General features: G+C 46.6%; 1 protein-coding gene across 2 annotated transcripts in view; it reads left to right on the forward strand.

The window, feature by feature from the left end:
* Positions 1-350: 350 nt before the first annotated feature.
* Positions 351-26,012, forward strand: part of APOM (apolipoprotein M) — a 36,587-nt gene continuing 10,925 nt past the window's right edge. The window contains exons 1-5 of one of the 2 annotated variants that reach the window (XM_044306687.1): positions 351-572; positions 2,740-2,897; positions 11,071-11,144; positions 14,463-14,561; positions 15,206-15,304. In XM_044306687.1, the coding sequence (XP_044162622.1) occupies positions 459-572; positions 2,740-2,897; positions 11,071-11,144; positions 14,463-14,561; positions 15,206-15,304 (544 nt within the window). In that variant the 5' untranslated portion in view covers positions 351-458. Of the gene's footprint in view, positions 573-2,727; positions 2,898-11,070; positions 11,145-14,462; positions 14,562-15,205; positions 15,305-26,012 lie in introns of both variants that reach the window. The other variant, XM_044306686.1, reaches the window with a different exon arrangement.

Raw genomic sequence — 26,012 nt, forward strand, 5'->3', positions numbered from 1 at the left:
TAAGAATTGAGGAAGTTCTCAACGTGCATGGCTGGAAACAGGTCCAGTGCAGCCACAGAAATTCCCCAGTTTGAACTTCCTAATCCCTTATGGCAAACCTAACCGTGGAGGACAAGTTTGGGCAGAAAATGGCCGCTTGAAGTCTCTAACGTGTGTCCAGTTTCGGCATGTTTTTAGAAAAAACTTGTAACAAGGACTGACCTGATGGTCAGATCAGTTGTAGTTTGTCTTCAGTAAGATACTGGACTTTACGTCTTTGGCCTACTGGCCATCGGCTTTGAGTGAGAGTGGAGTTAATAATTGACAGGAGCAGAGAACAAGGGTCTGAGAGTGGGAAAAAAATCAACAAAAAAGTGAAAAAGAGCAAGGTCCCGAGAGATAACAGGCTGGGAAGGAGAACAGAAAAGACATCCCGAGTCCAGTCACAGCATTACTGCCGAGCAGAGACTCGCTCAGACATGATCGTCAGTGCATGGCGGGGTTTCCTCTACTTTTATGGACTCGTCTTTGACTCTCTTTCCGGATGTGACACGAGTGACCAACTATCGGCATCACACATCAACAGGACAGAGGTAACCAAATGCTCATTGAGGCTGAGATCAGAGGTAGTCATTTAAAGGTGTTTCCCCACAATGGAGCAAGGAGGGTAGGTGATGAACATCTGATCATGTGGCCCCTCCAATGGGACCCTATGTTCCTCCTGGCTACACCACCACTGTCGAGCATGTGCTGTGCAAAACCAATCAGTGTCTATGGGGCTGATGGGAACAGTCGGGCTCTGCACTTGACTGTAGTCCAATGGACAATGAATGGAGCACCACCACATATGCTCAACCGCCCCTACTCGCTGCGAGGATGATAGGCCATCACAATGTTGGGAAATCCAAAATTATCTTATGATAGGTTGTGGATACATGTGTGAAGATCACGCCCATGGTCTCTCCCCCACCACTGATTTCCAGAAAAAATGGCCTCTACAGAGACTTTGAAGTCCTGTGTCTATGGCCCATACTGTCCCAGATTCATACAGATGCCTTCACAGGTTTTTTTCTGTTGGCTTCAGTGGAAGCATTGGGAGCAGGAGGGTGAGGATATTTCTGTAATACAGTGCCACCAGAGGCACCATTCAGAGACTCTAGTACGGTAGTGTGGAACTGTTGCGACTCCAGGGGATGCCATACTGAGGACATTTAAGACTATATGCCACCCAGTCACACGAATGGATGACTACATTATACAGGAGCAGGCTGTGTCCAGCGCTCCATAGATCATCAGAGAAGTCCTTGGCTTTATGCAGCCTCTTTATATTTTAAAAAGTTTTCCAAGTGAGTGATGGTCGGACATGATGGGGTGATGGATCTGTCACCTTCCAAGCTGTAAAGATTGAGATGTTTAGCGAGCTGCATAAGATGTCGGTTTACTAAGCTCACAGACACCCACACAGATCAAGACTCTTGAGGTCAAATTATGGTAAGGTTCATCCAGCTGACCTTGGAAACATTGGACAAACAGTGATAGTAAAGAGTTCACCCACACAGATCTATACATACGAATCATAGCCACAAAAAGCCCAGCGGGCAAGTCTATGGAGGTCGGGAGGAGTAGCTGTTGACCAAATGAGTGCTCGGCTGATGTTAATCTAAAATGATCTAAGTCGTGGTAAGCATCAAGGGTATATGTACCAAACAGGAGGCACATGGTGATCTAAGGGGTCCGTGTGAGATATGGGTCAAGTTAGTGCAACCCCTTTGTCCTTATGGTTGGTTAGAAGCATCTGTGTAGATACTGTAACTGGTATTGGGCCCCTATAACCCATGGACAGTGTTAATTAGCTGCTGTTCTCCTCAGGCCCAATGGTCATGTTGCCCTTCTCTACCACAAACAGGATACAGGGCACAAACCAGCATGATCTTTGGGGGTCGCCATTTAGATTTTTGCCGTGTGCCCCCCTGAGTTTATGTACGACCCCGGTATGAACCTGCCAAGTGATTCTCTGCTCCTTGAGAACATCAGTGTTAACCAAAAAAAGGGAGGAAGCAACATGAGGATCACACAAATCCTCAACAAGGGATAGGAAGGGTAACAAGTGTCCCCACGTCCGACCATAGTCCTGGGATGCTACTTTACTTTTGAGAAAAGACTTTAGGGAGGCTCTGTGGGCACCGTGGTTCACAGGATGCAAAATATTTCCCCTTTTCCCAAAGGACTTTTCCAGCTTTGTGCAATTTTTTTTAATTTGAAGCCCAGCCTACTGTTGAAAAAACCATACTTACCTGCTCTCTGCCGCGGCTCCCTAGCACTGTCCTGCAGTCTTCTGGACCCCATCCTGAAAAGTTCTGGATGGACATGGTCACATGTGCCACTGCAGCTAATGACTGGCCACATCAAGTGGCTTGTGACCCAACAGTGTTGGATTTTCTTGTGATTCAGGGGTCACGCTCATTGCTACATGCGAGTCGCACTGCAACTCTATTAATTTCAATAGCTGTACCGCTACACAGCCACCATTGGTCATGCGATGGGTGTCCATGGGCCAAGGTCTCCATGTAGACCCTGCCTTAGCGATTAGTTTATAATCCATACTATTTCATAATCCAATATCTGTAAAATTGGATTAAAGGAATTTTTACAGTAAATTATGTAATATTATAAAAGGGAAGTTCTTCTTTAAGATTCCCGCCAGTTTTGTTCCAGTAGACCTCTGTCCTTGTATTAAAATCCTGGTAGTTCCCATTGCAGTACTTGGGGAGCTGGTACTTCCTGGCAGCGGCAGCAGAACCTGGAACTCGAGCGCTGGACATCTTCAGGGTGATGGATAACGGGCGTTTCATGGTCCAGGAAAGTACGGACGTGGAGAAACTGGAGTTCAGAGCGTCCATCAGAGTGCGAGATGAGCCGTATGTCTATCAGCCTCTCACTGTCTCCTGTCCACCACCTGTGTCTCCTACCTCCTCAGCCTGCGCTCTCGCCTCCTCTTTTTGCTCTGTTCACCCTTTGTCTCTTACACCTGATCTAGTAACTCCTCCTAATGGGTCTTCCAATTCCACAAAAATTTGGGGCAGCAGGTGAAGGATGGCTTAACCGATAAAGTACCAATACCTCACCGATGCCCCTGCCAGAGCTGTGCTGACACTGCCTGGTTCCCCAGCAGTCTCCCCAGTGAGGAGGGTCCTCGCTGCCGCTCATGATTGGCTGAGAGGATATTTCCAGGCATTTCCCATGTGTCGAGGAGGTGAATATCGGTTCTTTTATCTTTTAAGTCATTCTGAGTCTGCTGCCACCCAATTTTGTTGCACTGGAAAACCCCTTTAAATGGAAGTACCAGGCCTGGAAGGATGATTACCCCAGGGCCTTCACCATCTAGATGCCTTTACCATCTAGATGCCTTCACCATCTAGATGCTTTCACCATCTTGTAAAAGCCTCTACATAATGAAGCCCACAGACCAGGGAACCAAAGCCGTGGAGAAAGGAAGATCCATTAGATCTGGACCTTCTCCAGTTATATTTGGGCGTGTCAGGAATGGTGACAGGTCCTTTCTAATAAATGTGGACCACTGTGGCCTCCTAAGTCCTTAATTTGTTCCTGGGAGTAGCGGGATTTCCAGGATTTTCATATTAATGACCTATCCTCAGGATAGGTCATCAATATGAGATCAGTGAGGGTCCATCTACTGGCATCCTCGCCGATCAACTGTATTAAGAGGCCGCAGCGCTCAGTGAGCACTTAGGCCTCCTCCTAGGCCATGTGACGTCATCTTTGTCAGTCCCATGGCCTAGGGCAGCTCAATCCCATTCAAATAAAAGGGAATGAGCTGTCATACCAAGCATAGCCACTATCCAATGGACGGCGCTGTGCTTGGTAAACCTCGAGGAGGCTGTGGCTCTCACCAGAGCTCCCGTCAGCGCCACGGCTTTCTCAAACAGCTGATCGGCAGGTGTGCTGGGAGTTGGATCCCCACTGAATTCATATTAACCGCTTACCGCACACCTAACGCCGAAAGGCGTCATCTCTGCGGCGCTCCCAGGCTACGCTAACGCCGATTGGCGTCATCTCGCGTGAGCCGAGATTTCCTGTGAACGCGCGCACACAGGAGCGCGCGTTCACAGGAACGCATAGTTCACAAGTTCATCTGCAGCCTGCCGGCCGCGATCATTGGCTGGCAGGCTGTAGATTTTTGAATCGTCCAATGAAATGGTTATGTCAGACGCTATTTTGAAAATAGCGTCTGATATAACTGCTGCCTCGTCCTCTGGTGGTCCCTTTCGCTTGGATCGACCACCAGAGGACACAGGCAGCTCAGTAAGTAGCACCAAACACCACACTACACATTACATATTACCCTGTCATTTATTTAACCCCTTATTTAGCACCTGATCACCCATATTAGACTCCCTGATCACCCTGATCACCCCCTTGTCCACCCCCCTGTCATTGATCACCCCCCCTGTAAGGGTCCCTCACCCCTGCCAGGTAGTTAGCTACTTGCTAGGTAGTTTAGCGCCCACCGCACCGCACCGCAGTCACCGATTAGTCGCTGATTAGCGTCATCGCTGTCGCTAATCAGCACTAGTACTATATAGTATCTGTAAGTGATCAATACTGATCGCAATCAGATCTATATAAGTACATTAGGGTCACCTTAGGTTCTACAAAAAACGCAGTGTTCGCCCGATCAGGCCTGATCTTGTGCGCACACTTGCGTTCAGTCCGCCCCACCGCAGTGACAGAATTTTTTTTTTCTGATCACTGCAAAAAACGTAAAATCGCTGCGCCGCTATAAAAGATCACTTTTGAGCTTTTTGGATCTTTATTAGCGATCGCAGCTTTACTTCGCAAGCACTCCTTTTTACTAAGCAGGTTTGCTCTTTTTCCTGGGTAGTCTCAGAGGAATACCCCCTAAATTTAGTGAACCCAAAATGTCAAACAAGGGGTATTCCGCTGAAGAGGCCTACAGGATTCTGACCGTGATGGATGAAAGCGATAGGGACGCCTTATCCGCTGAATCCAGTGGTTCAGAATATGAACCTGTGGACAGCAGTGGCACTCTAACGGCTAGTGAGGATGACGAGGTAGAGGTCCCTGCTACGGCCAGACGTACCCGATCCCATGTAAGAGTTCTGCCTACCCTGCATGATGATCCTCATTTGCAGCAGAGTGGTGCTAGCGCTGATCTTGTTTATGGTGCGGCATACACCAGCAGCGCAGCACAGCCTGGACCTTCTACCAGCACTGCCGTATTCCCTGGTGAAGTGGCGAGCACCAGAAGGGCAGTTCCAGCTGGTACGGTGGCACGTGCAATAACTCCCCCGTCGCAGCCACCGCGTTCACAGGCCCGTAGAACCCTTAGTCTCCCAGAGGTGCTGGCAAATCCTAATTGGCAATCCCCTGATTCCGCCGCACCCGTATTGCCCCCTTTCACCGCCCAGTCTGGAGTTCGCGTGGAGACGGCTCATTTAGGATCGGCCCTTCAGTTTTTTGAGCTGTTCTTCACCGCGGATCTCTATGACCTAGTTGTGGCAGAAACCAACCGCTACGCCACACAGTTTATTACCGCCAATCCGGAAAGCTTCTATGCCCAGCCTTTCCGGTGGAAACCAGTCACTGTTTCCGAGTTTAAAATTTTTTTGGGCCTTATCCTCAGCATGGGTCTAACTAAAAAAAATGTATTGCGGTCATATTGGTCTAAAGACCCAATACATTACATGCCCATGTTCTCTGTTGCAATGTCTAGGGCACGTTTTGAGGCTATCATGTGCTTTATGCATTTTACGGACAATAGCACCTGTCATCCAAGAGGCCACCCTGCTTATGACCGGCTCCATAAAATTCGGCCCCTCATAGACCATTTGTCATCCAGATTTGCAGATGCGTATACCCCTAATCAAAACATCTGCATAGACGAGTCCCTAGTACATTTTACCGGGCGCCTTGGCATAAAACAGTACATCCCCAGCAAGCGCGCCCGGTATGGGGTCAAACTGTATAAGCTCTGTGAAAGGGCCACAGGCTATACATATCGTTTTAGGGTCTATGAGGGAAAAGACTCAAAACTGGAGCCGGTCGGATGTCCTGACTACCTGGGGAGCAGTGGCAAGATTGTCTGGGACTTGGTGTCACCCTTATTCCACAAGGGGTACCACTTATACGTGGACAATTTTTACTCAAGCGTGGCCCTCTTTCGGCACTTACATATAGTCGGAATTCAATGCTGTGGTACCGCGCGACCTAGTCGCCGGGGCTTCCCCCAACGGCTCGTTAGTACCCGACTTGCACGGGGGGAGAGGGCTGCCTTGTGTGACCAAGAACTGCTCGCGGTGAAGTGGAGGGACAAGAGGGACGTTTACCTTCTGTCCACCATTCACGCAGACACGACTGTCCAAATTGAACGGGCAACTGGAGTCATTGTGAAACCCCTCTCTGTCCACGACTATAACCTTCAGATGGGAGGGGTGGACTTCAATGACCAGATGTTGGCTCCCTATTTAGTGTCCCGACGCACCAGACGCTGGTATAAGAAGGTGTCTGTTTATTTGATCCAATTGGCGATGTACAATAGTTTTGTTCTCTACAGTAAGGCTGGGAGAACAGGATCCTTCCTAAAATTCCAGGAAGAGATCATTTCGGAAATCCTGTATCCAGGAGGGTCCGTGCCCCAAGGCCCTGATGTAGTGAGCCGGCTACATGGCAGACACTTCCCGTCTGTCTATCCTGGTACCCCAACTCAACGTTCCACAAGAAAAAGATGTCGTGTCTGTAGCAGGGGTGGAATAAGGCGTGACACCACCTTTTTTTGTCCTGACTGTCCTGACCAGCCTGCCCTATGCATAGGGGAGTGTTTTCGCAAGTTCCACACTCAGGTACACTATTAGCATAGGGATTGCGTACACAGGACAGGCACACAGGGGTCTTAGGGCCCTTTCACACAGAGCTGCCACAAACCTCTCCTTTCACCTGGGACAAAGTGCATAATGTACTTCGCCGCATCTCTGGGCGATTTGCGCTTTGCACATTGTCCCATGGGGAAGGAGAGGTTTGTTCAATAAAGGTAAAAAAAAAAAAACAAAAAAAAAATCACCGGTAAGCAAAAAAGTTATTGTTCTGTTTCAAAAGTTTATAAAAGTTAATGTTAATAAATTTATTGCGTTGCGGCCTGGTTTTTTTTTTTTTTTTTTTTTTTTTTTTACCTTCTAGGTGGACCAAGCGATCAAGCAGCTGCAGCACTGATGTGCATTCTGACAGAAGCATTGCGCTGCTGTCAGATTACACAAAAGTCGGTGTATGCGGCGCTGCAAGACGGGATTTTCTCCTCTGCAGTGACAGATACGTTTGCCGAGGCATACGAGCTGAGGAGGAGGCGGCGTTCCTATGCTTTGGCAAACACTTTGTATATATATAAAAAAAATATAAAAAATCCCGGCAATGATTTATTCATCCACATCGATTGATGTGAATGGAGAAATCGGGTTTGCCAGGGCATACGAGCTAAGTGGGTATGGATGTTGGGCGGAGCTCCTATGTCCTGGCAGACGCCTTTCCCCTCCTTTTTTTTTTTTGGGCAGAGATTTTTTCATCCACATTGATCGATGCGAATGAAGAAATCTGTGCCGTTCATTTTTTTCTTTCAGCCCAGAGGCTGAACGGGAAAAAAAAATCTCATTACCTGTATGCTCAATACAAGGAGAATAGCAGAAAATCCTAATGCTGGCCATACATGTAATGATTGCGGAGACCCTCAAATGCCAGGGCAGTACAAACACCCCACAACTGACCCCATTTTGGAAAGAAGACACCCCCAGGTATTCCATGAGGGGCATATTGAGTCCATGAAAGTTTTAAATTTTTGACCCAAGTTAGCGGAAATTGAGACTTTGTGAGAAAAAAAAAAAAAAAAAAATCAATTTCCGCTAACTTATGCCAAAAATGTTTTTTTCTATGAACTCGCCATGCCCCTCATTGAATACCTTGGGGTGTCTTCTTTCCAAAATGGGGTCACATGTGGGGTATTTATACTGCCCTGGCTTTTTAGGGGCCCTAAAGCGTGAGAAGAAGTCTGGGACCGAAATGTCTAAAAATGCCCTCCTAAAAGGAATTTGGGCACCTTTGCGCATCTAGGCTGCAAAAAAGTGTCACACATGTGGTATCGCCGTACTCAGGAGAAGTTGGGCAATGTGTTTTGGGGTGTCATTTTACATATACCCATGCTGGGTGGGATAAATATCTTGGTCAAATGCCAACTTTGTATAAAAAAATGGGAAATGTTGTCTTTTGCCAAGATATTTCTCTCACCCAGCATGGGTATATGTAAAATGACACCCCAAAACACATTCCCCAACTTCTCCTGAGTACGGCGATACCAGATGTGTGACACTTTTTTGCAGCCAAGGTGGGCAAAGGGGCACACATTCCAAAGAGCACCTTTAGGATTTCACCAGCCATTTTTTACACATTTTGATTGCAAGGTACTTCTCACGCATATGGTCCCCTAAATTGCCAGGGCAGTATAACTACGCCACAAGTGACCCCATTTTGGAAAGAAGACACCCCAAGGTATTCCGTGAGGGGCACGGCGAGTTCCTAGAATTTTTTATTTTTTGTCACAAGTTAGCGGAAAATGATGATTTTTTTATTTTTATTTTTTTCCTTACAAAGTCTCATATTCCACTAACTTGCGACAAAAAATAAAAAATTCTAGGAACTCGCCGTGCCCCTCACGGAATACCTTGGGGTGTCTTCTTTCCAAAATGGGGTCACTTGTGGGGTAGTTATACTGCCCTGGCAATTTAGGGGCCCATATGTGTGAGAAGTACTTTGCAATCAAAATGTGTAAAAAATGACCGGTGAAATCCGAAAGGTGCACTTTGGAATGTGGGCCCCTTTGCCCACCTTGGCAGCAAAAAAGTGTCACACATGTGGTATCGCCGTACTCAGGAGAAGTTGGGGAATGTGTTTTGGGGTGTCATTTTACATATACCCATGCTGGGTGAGAGAAATATCTTGGCAAAAGACAACATTTCCCATTTTTTTATACAAAGTTGGCATTTGACCAAGATATTTTTCTCACCCAGCATGGGTATATGTAAAATGACACCCCAAAACACATTCCCCAACTTCTCCTGAGTACGGCGATACCAGATGTGTGACACTTTTTTGCAGCCAAGGTGGGCAAAAGGGCACATATTCCAAATTGCACCTTTCGGATTTCACCAGCCATTTTTTACACATTTTGATTGCAAGGTACTTCTCATACATTTGGGCCCCTAAATTGCCAGGGCAGTATAACTACCCCACAAGTGACCCCATTTTGGAAAGAAGACATCCCAAGGTATTCCGTGAGGGGCACTGCGAGTTCCTAGAATTTTTTATTTTTTGTCACAAGTTAGCGGAAAATGATGATTTTTTTTATTTTTATTTTTTTCCTTACAAAGTCTCATATTCCACTAACTTGCGACAAAAAATAAAAAATTCGAGGAACTCGCCATGCCCCTCATGGAATACCTTGGGGTGTCTTCTTTCCAAAATGGGGTCACTTGTGGGGTAGTTATACTGCCCTGGCAATTTAGGGGCCCAAATGTGTGAGAAGTACTTTGCAATCAAAATGTGTAAAAAATGACCGGTGAAATCCGAAAGGTGCACTTTGGAATGTGGGCCCCTTTGCCCACCTTGGCAGCAAAAAAGTGTCACACATGTGGTATCGCCGTACTCAGGAGAAGTTGGGGAATGTGTTTTGGGGTGTCATTTTACATATACCCATGCTGGGTGAGAGAAATATCTTGGCAAAAGACAACATTTCCCATTTTTTTATACAAAGTTGGCATTTGACCAAGATATTTTTCTCACCCAGCATGGGTATATGTAAAATGACACCCCAAAACACATTCCCCAACTTCTCCTGAGTACGGCGATACCAGATGTGTGACACTTTTTTGCAGCCAAGGTGGGCAAAAGGGCACATATTCCAAATTGCACCTTTCGGATTTCACCAGCCATTTTTTACAGATTTTGATTGCAAGGTACTTCTCACGCATTTGGGCCCCTAAATTGCCAGGGCAGTATAACTACCCCACAAGTGACCCCATTTTGGAAAGAAGACACCCCAAGGTATTCCATGAGGGGCATGGCGAGTTCCTAGAATTTTTTATTTTTTGTCGCAAGTTAGTGGAATATGAGACCTTGTAAGAAAAAAATAAAATAAAAAATAAATCATCATTTTCCGCTAACTTGTGACAAAAAATAAAAAGTTCTATGAACTCACTATGCCCATCAGCGAATACCTTAGGGTGTCTACTTTCCGAAATGGGGTCATTTGTGGGGGTTTTCTACTGTTTGGGCATTGTAGAACCTCAGGAAACATGACAGGTGCTCAGAAAGTCAGAGCTGCTTCAAAAAGCGGAAATTCACATTTTTGTACCATAGTTTGTAAACGCTATAACTTTTACCCAAACCATTTTTTTTTTACCCAAACATTTTTTTTTTATCAAAGACATGTAGAACAATAAATTTAGCGAAAAATTTATATATGGATGTGGTTTTTTTTTGCAAAATTTTACAACTGAAAGTGAAAAATGTCATTTTTTTGCAAAAAAATCGTTAAATTTCAATTAATAACAAAAAAAGTAAAAATGTCAGCAGCAATGAAATACCACCAAATGAAAGCTCTATTAGTGAGAAGAAAAGGAGGTAAAATTCATTTGGGTGGTAAGTTGCATGACCGAGCGATAAACTGCTAAAGTTGTGGAGTGCCGATTTGTAAAAAAGGGCCTGGTCACTAGGGGGGTATAAACCTGTGGTCCTTAAGTGGTTAATGAACTATTCTGAGGATAGGCCCTCAATGTGAAAAACCCAGAAAAAAACTTTTAAGAGACAACCATGAGATTTTCAGAGTTGTCAGCCCTGCTTGAGGTATTAGTTTTATAAAGTCTTAGTGAGAACCCTTCAGTCGGCCATAGTTATGTTGATGGAACGTATGTCCAGCTCTAGAGCTCCCGTACGGTCAACGCCATCTTTGGTTTATTATTGTATTTCACAGCATTTTTACTATCATTACGCTACTTTCCATCTTCTTTCCAGTAAAGACGGCTCATGTGTTCCCCGCACGTGGATTTACCTGCTGACTGAGAACAGCACAGAGCTGAGGACAGAGGGTGAGAGAGTACAATATGGCATTTTAGTACTGGCAATAATGGAGGTGACGGCTAGAAGATCTTTTTTTTATTTTTATAGTAGCACACGTGACTATAAGTGACCTTGCCTGATAAAGTAGCATCTTCTTCACCTTCCGGCAGCGAGTTCTTCCCTGTTCTCTTCCTTAAGGCACTCTAAAAATGTTCACAGACCTCCTCCGTCTGATCCCATAGTCATATGTCCTCCATCTGTCCTCTACTTCTAGCATTAGGGCACACATATAAGGGAGTATAATTTCTGAATCAGACTACATACAGTTTGATTGTAGTCTGTTACCATAGAAACATTTCAACACAGGAGCTGTAGACACAAAGACATAGGGGAGTACTCTGTTACCATGGAAACACATACAGTGGATATAAAAAGTCTACACACCCCTATGTCAGCTTTCTGGGATAAAAAAATTAGACAAAGATAAATAATTTCAGAACTTTTTCCACCTTTAATGTGACTTATAAACTGTACAACTCAATTGAAAAACAAACTGAAATCTTTTAGGTGGAGGGAAGAAAAAATATAAAAATAAAATAATATGGTTGCATAAGAGTTCACACCCTAACGCTGGGTTCACACCTGAGCGTTTTACAGTGCGTTCCTACGCGCTGTAAAACGCACAACAGACAAGAACCAATGATTCCCTATGGGAATGGTTCTCACCTGGGCGTTTTACAGCGTGTACGATCGCGCTGTAAAACGCCCGACGCTCAAACAAGTGCTTGAGCTTTTTTTTGGGCATTTGTCGCGCGTTCCCGCACATAGAAATTCGGGAACGCGCAACAATGTGTGCACCCCTGTCTCTGTATGCGCGATTGTAAACGCCCGTACAATCGCGCATACAGAGCGCTCGTTTCAGAACGCTCAGGTCTGAACCCAGCGTTAAACTAATCCTTTGTTGAAGCACCTTTTGATTTTATTACAGCTCTTTTTGGGGTATGAGTCTATCAGCATGGCACATTTTGACTTGGCAAGATTTGCCCACTCGTCTTTGCAAAAGCACTTCAAATCTGTCAGATTGCGAGGGCATCTCATGGGCACAGCCCTCTTCAGATCACCCCACAGATTTTTAATCGGATTCAGGTCTGGGCTCTGGCTGGGCCATTCCAAAACTTTAATCTTCTTCTGGTGAAGCCATTACTTTGTTGATTTGGATGTAGGCTTTGGGTTGTTGTCATGATGAAAGATAAAGTTCCTCTTCAGGTTCAGCTTTCTAGCAGAAGCCTGAAGGTTTTGTGCCAATATTGACTGGTATTTGGAACTGTTCATAATTCCCTCTAGCTTAACTAAGGCCCCAGTTCCAGCTGAAGAAAAACAGCCCATTGGCATGATGCTGCCACCACCATGCTTCACTGTGGGGATGGGGTTCTTCTGGGGATGTGCAGTGTTGTTTTTGCGCCAAACATATCTTTTGGAAATATGGCCAAAAAGTTCACCCTTGGTTTCATCAGACCATAACACCTTTTCCCACATGCTTTTGGGAGACATCAGATGTGTTTTTGCAAAATGTAGCCTGGCTTAGATGTTTTTCTTCCTGCAGCTCCTTTAATGTTGCTGTAGGCCTCTTGGTCGCCTCCCAGACCAGTTTTCTTCTCGTCTTTTCATCAATTTTGGAGGGACGTCCAGTTCTTGGTAATGTCACTGTTGTGCCGTATTTTCTCCACTTGATGATGACTGTCTTCACGGTGTACCATGGTATATCTAATGCCTTGGAAATTCTTTTGTACCCTTCTCCTGACTGATACCTTCTAACAATGAGATCCCTCTGATGCTTCGGAAGCTCTCTGTGGACCATGGCTTCTGCTGTGGGATGCGACTAAGAAAATTTCAGGAAAGACCAACTAGAGCAGCTGAGCTTTATTTGGGGTTAATCAGAGGCACTTTAAATGATGGCCGGTGTATGCTGACTCCTATGTAACATGATTGTGAATGTGATTGCTTAATTCTGAACACAGCTACATCCCCAGTAATAAGAGGGTGTGCACACTTATGCAACCACTTTATTTTAGATTTTTTTTTTGTGTTCTTCCCTCCACCTAAAATATTTCAGTTTGTTTTTCAATTGAGTGGTACAGTTTATAGGTCACATAGTTTTTTTTTTTTTACAGCACAGAAACCTGACATTTTAACAGGGGTGTGTAGACTTTTTATATCCACTGTATAAAGCATAGGAGCTGTAGGCACAAAACAATATGAGATTGTAAATTAAAATTATTTGGCAAAAAATTCATTTTCCATTCTAAATGCTTTGGGGGATCAGACTACACATAGTTTGCTTGTCGTCTGTTACCATGGAAACACATATATGAGCATAGGAGCTGTAGACACAAAATAATAGGAGCGTTTTAATTAAGATTATTTGGTAAATTAAAAGTTTCATTTTCCACATTAGATGCCTTGGAGGATCAGACTACACATAGTTTGCTTGCAGTCTGTTACCATGGAAACATATCAACATAGGAGCTGTAGACAAAAATCATAGAAGAATTTTAATTAAGATTATTTGAAAAAAATATATAAAACCTAATTTTCCATATTAGATGCCTTGGAATTTCAGACTACACATACTTGTTGTTTGTTACCATGGAAACACATATATCAGCAAAGGAGCTGTAGACACAAAACAATAAGAGATTATAAATTAAGATTATTTGGCAAAAAATGCTTTATTTTCTGTGTTAGATTCTTTGGAGGATCAGACTACGCAGAGTTTGTTTGTAGTCTGTAACCATGGAAACATATCAACATGAGACCTGTAGGCAAAAATCATAGGACAGTTTTAATTAAGATTATATGAAAAAAATATTAATGCCTTGGAAGATTAGACTACACATAGTTTGTTTGTAGTCTGTTACCATGGAAACACATATCAGCATCAGAGAGTTGTAATTAAGATTAAAAAAAAAAATGCTTCTTTTTCTATATTAGATGCCTTGGAAGATCAGACTACACATAGTTTGTTTGTAGTCTGTTACCATGGAAACGCATGTCCACATTGGAGAGTTGTAACTAAGATTTTAAAAGAAATGCTTTATTTTCTATATTAGATGCCTTGGAATTATGAACATTTCTTTTTGCTTGTAAACTCCCACAGTGTTTGACTCCTAGATTCCGTAGCCTCGGGGGCAGCAGTGCAGCATTTACCATTCCGTCCTATGGGAAGCATCACTTGACCCCGACATCCACTAGAATACCATTTGATAATATATTAGTTATGCCTCTAAAGTTCAGCTTAGTAAATGAACCCTTGGTAACCGGCAGAATTAACCCTTTCATTTCTGCAGGCCACCCAGACAGACTGACTGAGCTCTTCTCCTGTCACTGTCCGGACTGCGTTATCCTGAAAGAGACGGACGAGACGACCTCCAGGCTCCTCCTCTATTGTAAGTTCTTCGTTGTGGTTTCCGACATGATATCTGTCACCTTCTGTGTTGACGGAAGACTCCAGCTTAGCTGCGCCACGTGTTGAAGTCTACTGTCTCATTAAACATGCTTTACACTGCAGCCCTGCTTGTTCTGATTGGCTTCAGTGTAGAAGCAGAAGCTCACCACAAGAAAATCAGTGCATGGAGAGCTGACGTCTATTCCAGAAAGGTCATCACTGTGAGGATAGCCTTAGAATGAGTGGAAGTGGGTATAAACCAGGGATGCTCAACCTGAGGCCCCCCAGCTGTTGCAAAACTACAACTCTGAGCATCCCTTAACAGCTCACAGCTATCAGCCTACAGCAGGGCATGGTGGGAGTTGCAGTTTTACAACGGCTGGAGAGCCGCAGGTTAAGCATCCCTGGTATAAACTATAGGCACCAGGTCCTGTCCCCATGTACAACCTGAAGCTCCTGGACCCCAGGGCACATTCTGTAATATGGCCCCCAACCACCATGTACCATTTATGATACCAGTCTCTTCTTTGGTGGCAGTAGGGCCCTTCGGTATACCCTTGGTCCTCGTCCTTGTTTTTGTTCTCCTCCTTTTCTAGGTTTTCCCACCACTAATAGTCCTCTGCTCCTTCTCATCCTCTTCCTCAGCACGTTCTCCACGACTGGACGAAGACTGTATGGACAAGTTCAAGCATAAATCCACATGTGAAGGCTACAAAGATGTTCTGCAGCTTCCGCAAACACTAGGTAACGCCTGGCACTGCCATGTATTATAAGTCTTATCCTTAAAGGGGCTCTTCCGCGCTACAGATTTTGGTGGACTAGCCTCAGGACTGGTCATCGGTATCAGATCTGTGGGGGTCTGACAACCCCACTGATCAGCTGTCTCATCTGAATGAGAGCGGAGCGGCGGTAACCCGTCACGCCAGTGTACCGAGCTGTCTGCTGTCATGTTTCTGGTGCCACGGCTGATCGTTGGGGGTGCCGGGTGTCAGACCCCCCTACCAATCTGATATTGATGACCTATCCCCCAGTTCTGTAGCTGGAAGAATCCCTTTAATCCCACCGGCGCAGTGATGTAAATGGGGCTGAGCTGCAATACCAGTCACAGCCACTTGCCAAAAGTGGCGCTGTTTCGGGAAAAAAAATTGAAATATAATGCTCAGAATTTTGACAGTGACCGAGATTTATAGTCTGATATTGGGGGCGCCGACTGCTCTTGGATAAACGTTCACCAAATACCTTTATGGGGGACAGTGTGCAGCAGCCCCTCAGAGAGAGAACTGTTATACCTCGCTTTACCTGCGGGGGCACTACAGGGAAAGCAGACACGAATTTTGACCCTCAAGAGGTGTGGTCATCAGATCGAAGGGGACAATAGGACAAGCCCTTTAAATGAAGTATAGCATTTATAGATCGGTGACGGGCAGGAGAAATTCGAGGGGATCTCGGAGAAATTGGCGCACATGGAAGGCCGGGATACTTGGCAGCCAAGGCTTAAACAGGAGGTGACGGCGCAAACCATAACAAACGGGGGAACAGCTTTTAAAATAGTTTCCAGCATGAAAATATAAAGCTTGAAAATGCGTCTGCACAATGTCAGGAGCAGGCGGCGCAGGCGCAAGGGATCGCTGACAGCAGAGGAAATATGCAGAGGACTCTGTCACCCGCATCCTGAGATGTGGTCAGATACGGTGCGATGGCCGTGGGTCACAGGGTGGTTTTAGTAAAACCAAGAAGTGTGAGGAGCCGCCGTAGATTACCAGCAGGTTCTAATGTAATAAAACTCAGCAGCATTGTGGAAACAGTCAGCAGGCTGCTGTTGACAGACCCGGTTTTCTCGCTATGCGATTCTATTAAGAACGGTATTGAACGGAGTCCTGTTTCGAATGGACTCATGTGAGGACCTCCGGAGCTGGAATCCCCAGCGAGGAAGAAATGGTGCAATGCCAGAAACGACGCAGCTCCTAACAAATGAATTATGGACAACCATGTAATAGAGAGGAAGCCGCGCTGTGCAGCAGCTCTTTCTCTGACTAAGGCCATAAGACCCTGCTTGGTGACAGTTTCCTGGTAAGAAAAGTGTAAAAGTGACCTGGAAAATAAGAGATATAGAAAACAAGGGTGACAGATATCTGTGTGACAACGATCCCGGATTTCACATGGCTGAGCACATATGTTCTGATGGGTCGAGCGGCACCATGTCCCTGAGAGAACAGAGGCCGAGTGTTCTCCCTCTGGACCCACGTCCGTGTCCGCACGGCCCTCCGTCATCTGCAGAACAATGGCTGCTCTTGTGTCAGGACAGAAGCCGCTGTTTACTGACCAAGGATGAAATGAAGCCATTGTAGAATCATAAAACAGCCCAGGAGGCAGACAATAATACAACAAGCAGTGTGATCAAAGATTTGAAAAAGAAGCAGGAACGCTCTCACCCGTTTTGTTGTTCAGGATGTCTCGTGGAGAGGACTGGGGGTGACGAACGGTCCTTGAAAGCTTCTCAATCGCACACAAATAATAGATCGGCCCCTTTTAGGATGGTTGGAGGCAAGGTGGTTAGCCCTAGGCAACCCTAAGAGGGGGGGCAGGGGCTATTATGCCCTACCTATCTATACGGGGACTTACCCCGCAAGGAGCGTCCCCGTCCGGATGCCTGTCCCTGTGGGGACAGAAACCCTAGTAGTCCCTAATAGATGCTCCCTACGTGTCACGTTTCAGTTCGTTCACAGAATATCATCAGGGGAGATGAATGGTACACACAGGGCTATGGATTGGGCCTGTGTGACCAAAGAGACCAAGAAGGTGTTTTTCTAAAAAATGGGTCGAATGCCTAAAGGAGTGTGAGGCCAGTCAGGCTAAGACACACAAGGCATGACCATAATGGACGTGTTATCTAGAATAGATGCACCAATGGGTGCCAACTATGTAATAACAGTGGGCCTCAGGGACGATCAATCCAGGGGCGGGCTGTCGGCAGAGTACACTTACCGCTCTGTGTCTTAAATACAGTCCGATGCCGCCGGGTTATCTTGCCGCTTCCTGCTTCCGGTCACGCGACTTGGTGAGTAGGGTGTCACGTGCTCGGTGGAACGCAGGAAGTGAGCGTGCGTTCCAGCACGACGCGGCCCGTGAAGCGCGTCGCCAGGAGATGACGACACACGACATGTGAAGAATCACATGACCAGAAGCTGGTCACGGGGCGCGCCGGGCCGAAAAGAACGCCCACCAACGCCGCCCCAAGCAGGGAGCAACCAGTGTATTGGCAAGTGGCGGGACGGAGTATGGGCAACCTAATTGGGCACAACAGTCATTGTAACAATTAGATGCCGAGTGGATCCAGGGTTCTGGGGATCCATAGTAACGCTTAATATATATGAAATAAATACTAGACTATTAGAGGCAAATTAAATTACAGCAAGGCCATAGAGACAGTATGACCGGCCCAAAGAAAAGAGAGAGAAATGAAAGGATGTTGGGAAATCAAATGAAACAGCTAAAATTGAGCTGTTCATTTAATCCCATTGGGGCCATTGTCTTTAGATAGTAAATCCAGCGCAATTCGCGCTGCAGTATGGCGCGGTCCCAGTCTCCTCCACGTTTGGGGGGTGGGACATGATCAATGCCCATCACAGTGATGCGGGCTTTCCCATTGTGTTGTTGGTGAACATGATTGGCGACCGGAGTGTCTTTAGCTTTGGTGATATCGCCAAGATGTTCACCGACACGTCTGCGTAGTTCCCGGATAGTTTTTCCTACATATCCCTTGCCGCATTCACATGACAGCAAATAAATGACACCACGACTCCTGCAGTTGATGAAATGGTGTATAAGGTACGTTTTCCCTGTCACCGTGCTCATAAAGTCTTTGCCGGTTTTTAAATACGGACAGGCGATACATCCACTGCATCTAAAACATCCCTTAATGCCAGATTTGAGCCAAGCTGAGCCTGATAAAGAAGGTGGGGGGGTGAATTCGCTCGACACTAATGTATCGCGGAGGCTCCGTCCTCGGCGGTAAGTAACATGAGGATAATCTCCCACCACTTCCTTTAAATCGGGGTCAAGTTGTAGAATGCCCCAGTTTTTTTGGAGAATGTGTCTGACTTCACCGGCAGCCCTATCAAAAGTCATGATCGGTCGGATGATGTTAGAGGGTGGCGTAGTGCAGGGTTTAGGAACAAGGAGGGATGTTCTATCTGCGTGTAATGCACACTCAAAGGCTCTCCTTAGAACCTTGTCAGGATAACCACGTTGGAGAAACCTGGTGCGTAAATCGGCAGCCTGTCTGACAAATTCTCTTTTTGAGGAGCAATTGCGCCTAATTCTGAGATATTGCCCCTTGGGAATACCTCGCTTAAGTGGGAGGGGGTGACTACTCTCCCACCTAAGCAGGGCATTGGTGGACGTCGGTTTACGGTAGATCGACGTCTCCAGAGCGCCATCAGGTGTGTGGGAGATGAGGACATCAAGAAATGGCAACGTGGTGCCCCCAACCTCACAAGTGAAGTGCATACCGATCTGGTTGTTATTAAACATCTTCACCAGCGAACGGAACGAGGCGCCGTTCCCATTCCAAATGATGAAGATGTCATCAATGTACCGCGCCCACATGCCAATCTGGTCCAGGAGACTAGAACATTCATCCCTAAAGACCAGAGTCTCCTCCCACCAGCCCAGGAACAAGTTAGCGTACGACGGGGCACAGGAACACCCCATCGCGGTGCCCCTGAGCTGGTGGTAGAGTCTCCCGTTGAATGAAAAGACATTGGTGGTCAGAATAAATTCAAGAAGGGAGAGGACAAATTGGCTGTGGGCGCGGTACTGACAACCACGGGTGCTGAGAAAATGCTCAACTGCCTTCACTCCCAGGTTGTGCGGAATGTTGGAGTAGAGGGCCTCCACGTCGATGCTAGTCAGTAGGCCAGCATTATCGACGTGAATGCCCTCCAGTTGTTTGAGCAGGTGTGTGGTGTCTCGGGTATAGGATGGTAACGAGGTCACAAAGGGTGCCAATACACGATCCACATAGATCCCTGCGTTTTGTGATAGGTTTCCTACTCCGGATACTATGGGGCGCCCTTTCAGGGGACGTATCCCCTTGTGCAGTTTAGGCAAACAATAGAATGTTGCCAGACGTGGATGAGTGGGCAACATGAATTTATACTCATCCTCGGAAATGATGGATACAGTTCTGGCTTCGTCAAGAATACTTTTAAGTTCGAGTCTGTATCTATTTAATGGATTAGCAGAGAGGACCTCGTACGTGGATGAATCCCTCAGCAGGGCCTCACACATATCCGTGTATTGACCGTGGTCCATGACCACCGTATTACCTCCTTTATCGGACGGCTTGATTACTATAGAGCGGTCAGTCTCCAGGCTAGCTACAGCGGTGGCATGGGCTCGGTCAATATTGGAATGGAAGGTGGGACGTAAGTTCTCAATCTCTTGTGAGACCGTGCTGAAGAAGACATCCACGCACGACAATTCACCCAGGTTGGGAGGCATCCTATTGCTTTTTAGTTTAAGGTTAGTGAAAGGTCCCTGGCCCTCTAACTTGTCGAATTCTCCGTCCAGTCCGTACAGCAGGCGAACGTCCGCTAAAATATCCAGGGGTATGCCTAACTCACGGCACTGTTTTTTATCCTGGAGCTTATAGAATTTGTGCCAGCGGAGCTTCCTGACGAATAGATTAAGATCTTTAAACGTTTCAAACAAGTTAAAGGAGGGGGTTGGCACAAAAGAGAGGCCTAATTGTAGTACCTCTATCTCAGTGGGACTGAGATTACGGGATGAGAGGTTAACTACCTGGGGACCTCTAGGTTCTGAGTTTGTTGCAGGCGGTTCCGTAGTGGGTATATCTGCTGAGGGGTTGGTGGACCTTGGTATTGACCTGTCCCTCCTAAAAAACGAGAGTTGGGGGTACCTTGATATTGTCCCCGTCCTCGTGAATTTCCCCTCTGGCGCCCACGTCGGTTACCACCCCGTGAAGAGGGTCTTGGACCCTTGACTGAATTGTCAGAATCTGAACAGTCGGTGTCTGTGGATGACTGTTCAGTCAAGGCTCCAGTAGGTTCCCTCCTATTGGCAATAGAGGAGTAGACTCTATTATCTTTAAAATCGGCCAAGTCCCTCACAAACTGCCGATGTTTGCGTTCCTTCAGGTGATACTGGTATTTTTCAAGAAGGCTCTGAAGTTGTTTTTCTTTATTCGCAAACTCGGTTTCTTGTGAGAATGACTGGGCCGATTCGATACTCGCATTTAGTTTTTTATTTAGAGTCTCGAGGTTGTTTTTCTCCTCTGTGAGCAAAAGACGCATGAGTCTCAAGGAGCTTTCTGTAGCTTCTTTTTCCCATTTACTGAGGAAACCTGGGTTGCGGAATCTCGTTCCTGGTAGGAGTGCAATCCTAAGACCTCGAGGCACAATATTGTGCTTCAGGTAACTTTCTAGGCTTTGCACCTCCCACCAGGAGAGAATTTGGTCCTTATATGTATCGGTGAGTTCTTTGAAGGCTGCATTAAATGACGGAGTATATTTTTTTTGGGAAAATTCTTTTTCTGAAAAAATCTCTCTAGCTTCAGTGAGCCAGTTTTCTGCACTAAACCCAGTAGCAAGAAAACCTGCCATGCCTAGTGTACGGGGTGGAAAATTAATTGACTGGAGGGCCAGATGTGTCGAGCAGGCCTACTAAATCCCAAAAAAATTGTAGAAAGTACTGGTCCCATAGGACAGAGGGATAAAACTTAACATTTATTTTAGATCAAACTAAGATTAAAGACAAGAGAGGAGAAGCCTCTAGACAAAACAAATAACAAAACAGCCCAGGAGGCAGACAATAATACAACAAGCAGTGTGATCAAAGATTTGAAAAAGAAGCAGGAACGCTCTCACCCGTTTTGTTGTTCAGGATGTCTCGTGGAGAGGACTGGGGGTGACGAACGGTCCTTGAAAGCTTCTCAATCACACACAAATAATAGATCGGCCCCTTTTAGGATGGTTGGAGGCAAGGTGGTTAGCCCTAGGCAACCCTAAGAGGGGGGGCAGGGGCTATTATGCCCTACCTATCTATACGGGGACTTACCCCGCAAGGAGCGTCCCCGTCCGGATGCCTGTCCCTGTGGGGACAGAAACCCTAGTAGTCCCTAATAGATGCTCCCTACGTGTCACGTTTCAGTTCGTTCACAGAATATCATCAGGGGAGATGAATGGTACACACAGGGCTATGGATTGGGCCTGTGTGACCAAAGAGACCAAGAAGGTGTTTTTCTAAAAAATGGGTCGAATGCCTAAAGGAGTGTGAGGCCAGTCAGGCTAAGACACACAAGGCATGACCATAATGGACGTGTTATCTAGAATAGATGCACCAATGGGTGCCAACTATGTAATAACAGTGGGCCTCAGGGACGATCAATCCAGGGGCGGGCTGTCGGCAGAGTACACTTACCGCTCTGTGTCTTAAATACAGTCCGATGCCGCCGGGTTATCTTGCCGCTTCCTGCTTCCGGTCACGCGACTTGGTGAGTAAGGTGTCACGTGCTCGGTGGAACGCAGGAAGTGAGCGTGCGTTCCAGCACGACGCGGCCCGTGAAGCGCGTCGCCAGGAGATGACGACACACGGCATGTGAAGGATCACATGACCAGAAACTGGTCACGGGGCGCGCCGGGCCGAAAAGAACGCCCACCAACGCCGCCCCAAGCAGGGAGCAACCAGTGTATTGGCAAGTGGCGGGACGGAGTATGGGCAACCTAATTGGGCACAACAGTCATTGTAACAATTAGATGCCGAGTGGATCCAGGGTTCTGGGGATCCATAGTAACGCTTCATATATATGAAATAAATACTAGACTATTAGAGGCAAATTAAATTACAGCAAGGCCATAGAGACAGTATGACCGGCCCAAAGAAAGAGAGAGAAATGAAAAGATGTTGGGAAATCAAATGAAACAGCTAAAATTGAGCTGTTCATTTAATCCCATTGGGGCCATTGTCTTTAGATAGTAAATCCAGCGCAATTCGCGCTGCAGTATGGCGCGGTCCCAGTCTCCTCCACGTTTGGGGGGTGGGACATGATCAATGCCCATCACAGTGATGCGGGCTTTCCCATTGTGTTGTTGGTGAACATGATTGGCGACCGGAGTGTCTTTAGCTTTGGTGATGTCGCCAAGATGTTCACCGACACGTCTGCGTAGTTCCCGGATAGTTTTTCCTACATATCCCTTGCCGCATTCACATGACAGCAAATAAATGACACCACGACTCCTGCAGTTGATGAAATGGTGTATAAGGTACGTTTTCCCTGTCACCGTGCTCATAAAGTCTTTGCCGGTTTTTAGATACGGACAGGCGATACATCCACTGCATCTAAAACATCCCTTAATGCCAGATTTGAGCCAAGCTGAGCCTGATAAAGAAGGTGGGGGGGTGAATTCGCTCGACACTAATGTATCGCGGAGGCTCCGTCCTCGGCGGTAAGTAACATGAGGATAATCTCCCACCACTTCCTTTAAATCGGGGTCAAGTTGTAGAATGCCCCAGTTTTTTTGGAGAATGTGTCTGACTTCACCGGCAGCCCTATCAAAAGTCATGATCGGTCGGATGATGTTAGAGGGTGGCGTAGTGCAGGGTTTAGGAACAAGGAGGATGTTCTATCTGCGTGTAATGCACACTCAAAGGCTCTCCTTAGAACCTTGTCAGGATAACCACGTTGGAGAAACCTGGTGCGTAAATCGGCAGCCTGTCTGACAAATTCTCTTTTTGAGGAGCAATTGCGCCTAATTCTGGTGGGAGGAGACTCTGGTCTTTAGGGATGAATGTTCTAGTCTCCTGGACCAGATTGGCATGTGGGCGCGGTACATTGATGACATCTTCATCATTTGGAATGGGAACGGCGCCTCGTTCCGTTCGCTGGTGAAGATGTTTAATAACAACCAGATCGGTATGCACTTCACTTGTGAGGTTGGGGGCACCACGTTGCCATTTCTTGATGTCCTCATCTCCCACACACCTGCTGGCGCTCTGGAGACGTCGATCTACCGTAAACCGACGTCTACCAATACCCTGCTTAGGTGGGAGAGTAGTCACCCCCTCCCACTTAGGCGAGGTATTCCCAAGGGGCAATATCTTAGAATTAGGCGTAATTGCTCCTCAAAAAGAGAATTTGTCAGACAGGCTGCCGATTTACGCACCAGGTTTCTTCAACGCGGTTATCCTGACAAGGTTCTAAGGAGAGCATTTGAGTGTGCATTACACGCAGATAGAACATCCCTCCTTGTTCCCAAACCCTGCACCATGCCACCCTCTAACATCATCCGACCGATCATGACCTTTGATAGGGCTGCTGGCGAAGTCAGACACATTTTCAAAAAAACTGGGGCATTCTACAACTCGACCCCGATTTAAAGGAAGTGGTGGGAGACTATCCTCATGTCACTTATCGCCGAGGACGGAGTCTCCGCGATACACTAGTATCGAGCGAATTCACCCCCCCCCCCCCACCTTCTCTATCAGGCTCAGCTTGGCTCAAATCTGGCATTAAGGGATGTTTTAGATGCAGTGGATGTATCGCCTGTCCGTATTTAAAAACCGGCAAAGACTTTATGAGCACGGTGACAGGGAAAACGTACCTTATACACCATTTCATCAACTGCAGGAGTCGTGGTGTCATTTATTTGCTGTCATGTGAATGCGGCAAGGGATATGTAGGAAAAACTATCCGGGAACTACGCAGACGTGTCGGTGAACATCTTGGCGACATCACCAAAGCTAAAGACACTCCGGTCGCCAATCATGTTCACCAACAACACAATGGGAAAGCCCGCATCACTGTGATGGGCATTGATCATGTCCCACCCCCCAAACGTGGAGGAGACTGGGACCGCGCCATACTGCAGCGCGAATTGCGCTGGATTTACTATCTAAAGACAATGGCCCCAATGGGATTAAATGAACAGCTCAATTTTAGCTGTTTCATTTGATTTCCCAACATCTTTTCATTTCTCTCTCTTTTCTTTGGGCCGGTCATACTGTCTCTACGGCCTTGCTGTAATTTAATTTGCCTCTAATAGTCTAGTATTTATTTCATATATATGAAGCGTTACTATGGATCCCCAGAACCCTGGATCCACTCGGCATCTAATTGTTACAATGACTGTTGTGCCCAATTAGGTTGCCCATACTCCGTCCCGCCACTTGCCAATACACTGGTTGCTCCCTGCTTGGGGCGGCGTTGGTGGGCGTTCTTTTCGGCCCGGCGCGCCCCGTGACCAGTTTCTGGTCATGTGATTCCTTCACATGCCGTGTGTCGTCATCTCCTGGCGACGCGCTTCACGGGCCGCGTCGTGCTGGAACGCACGCTCACTTCCTGCGTTCCACCGAGCACGTGACACCTTACTCACCAAGTCGCGTGACCGGAAGCAGGAAGCGGCAAGATAACCCGGCGGCATCGGACTGTATTTAAGACACAGAGCGGTAAGTGTACTCTGCCGACAGCCCGCCCCTGGATTGATCGTCCCTGAGGCCCACTGTTATTACATAGTTGGCACCCATTGGTGCATCTATTCTAGATAACACGTCCATTATGGTCATGCCTTGTGTGTCTTAGCCTGACTGGCCTCACACTCCTTTAGGCATTCGACCCATTTTTTAGAAAAACACCTTCTTGGTCTCTTTGGTCACACAGGCCCAATCCATAGCCCTGTGTGTACCATTCATCTCCCCTGATGATATTCTGTGAACGAACTGAAACGTGACACGTAGGGAGCATCTATTAGGGACTACTAGGGTTTCTGTCCCCACAGGGACAGGCATCCGGACGGGGACGCTCCTTGCGGGGTAAGTCCCCGTATAGATAGGTAGGGCATAATAGCCCCTGCCCCCCCTCTTAGGGTTGCCTAGGGCTAACCACCTTGCCTCCAACCATCCTAAAAGGGGCCGATCTATTATTTGTGTGTGATTGAGAAGCTTTCAAGGACCGTTCGTCACCCCCAGTCCTCTCCACGAGACATCCTGAACAACAAAACGGGTGAGAGCGTTCCTGCTTCTTTTTCAAATCTTTGATCACACTGCTTGTTGTATTATTGTCTGCCTCCTGGGCTGTTTTGTTATTTGTTTTGTCTAGAGGCTTCTCCTCTCTTGTCTTTAATCTTAGTTTGATCTAAAATAAATGTTAAGTTTTATCCCTCTGTCCTATGGGACCAGTACTTTCTACAATTTTTTGGGATTTAGTAGGCCTGCTCGACACATCTGGCCCTCCAGTTAATTAATTTCCACCCCGTACACTAGGCATGGCAGGTTTTCTTGCTACTGGGTTTAGTGCAGAAAACTGGCTCACTGAAGCTAGAGAGATTTTTTCAGAAAAAGAATTTTCCCAAAAAAAATATACTCCGTCATTTAATGCAGCCTTCAAAGAACTCACCGATACATATAAGGACCAAATTCTCTCCTGGTGGGAGGT

The sequence above is a fragment of the Bufo gargarizans genome, chromosome 9, assembly GCF_014858855.1.
Source record: "Bufo gargarizans isolate SCDJY-AF-19 chromosome 9, ASM1485885v1, whole genome shotgun sequence".
Classification (NCBI taxonomy): Eukaryota; Metazoa; Chordata; class Amphibia; order Anura; family Bufonidae; genus Bufo; species Bufo gargarizans.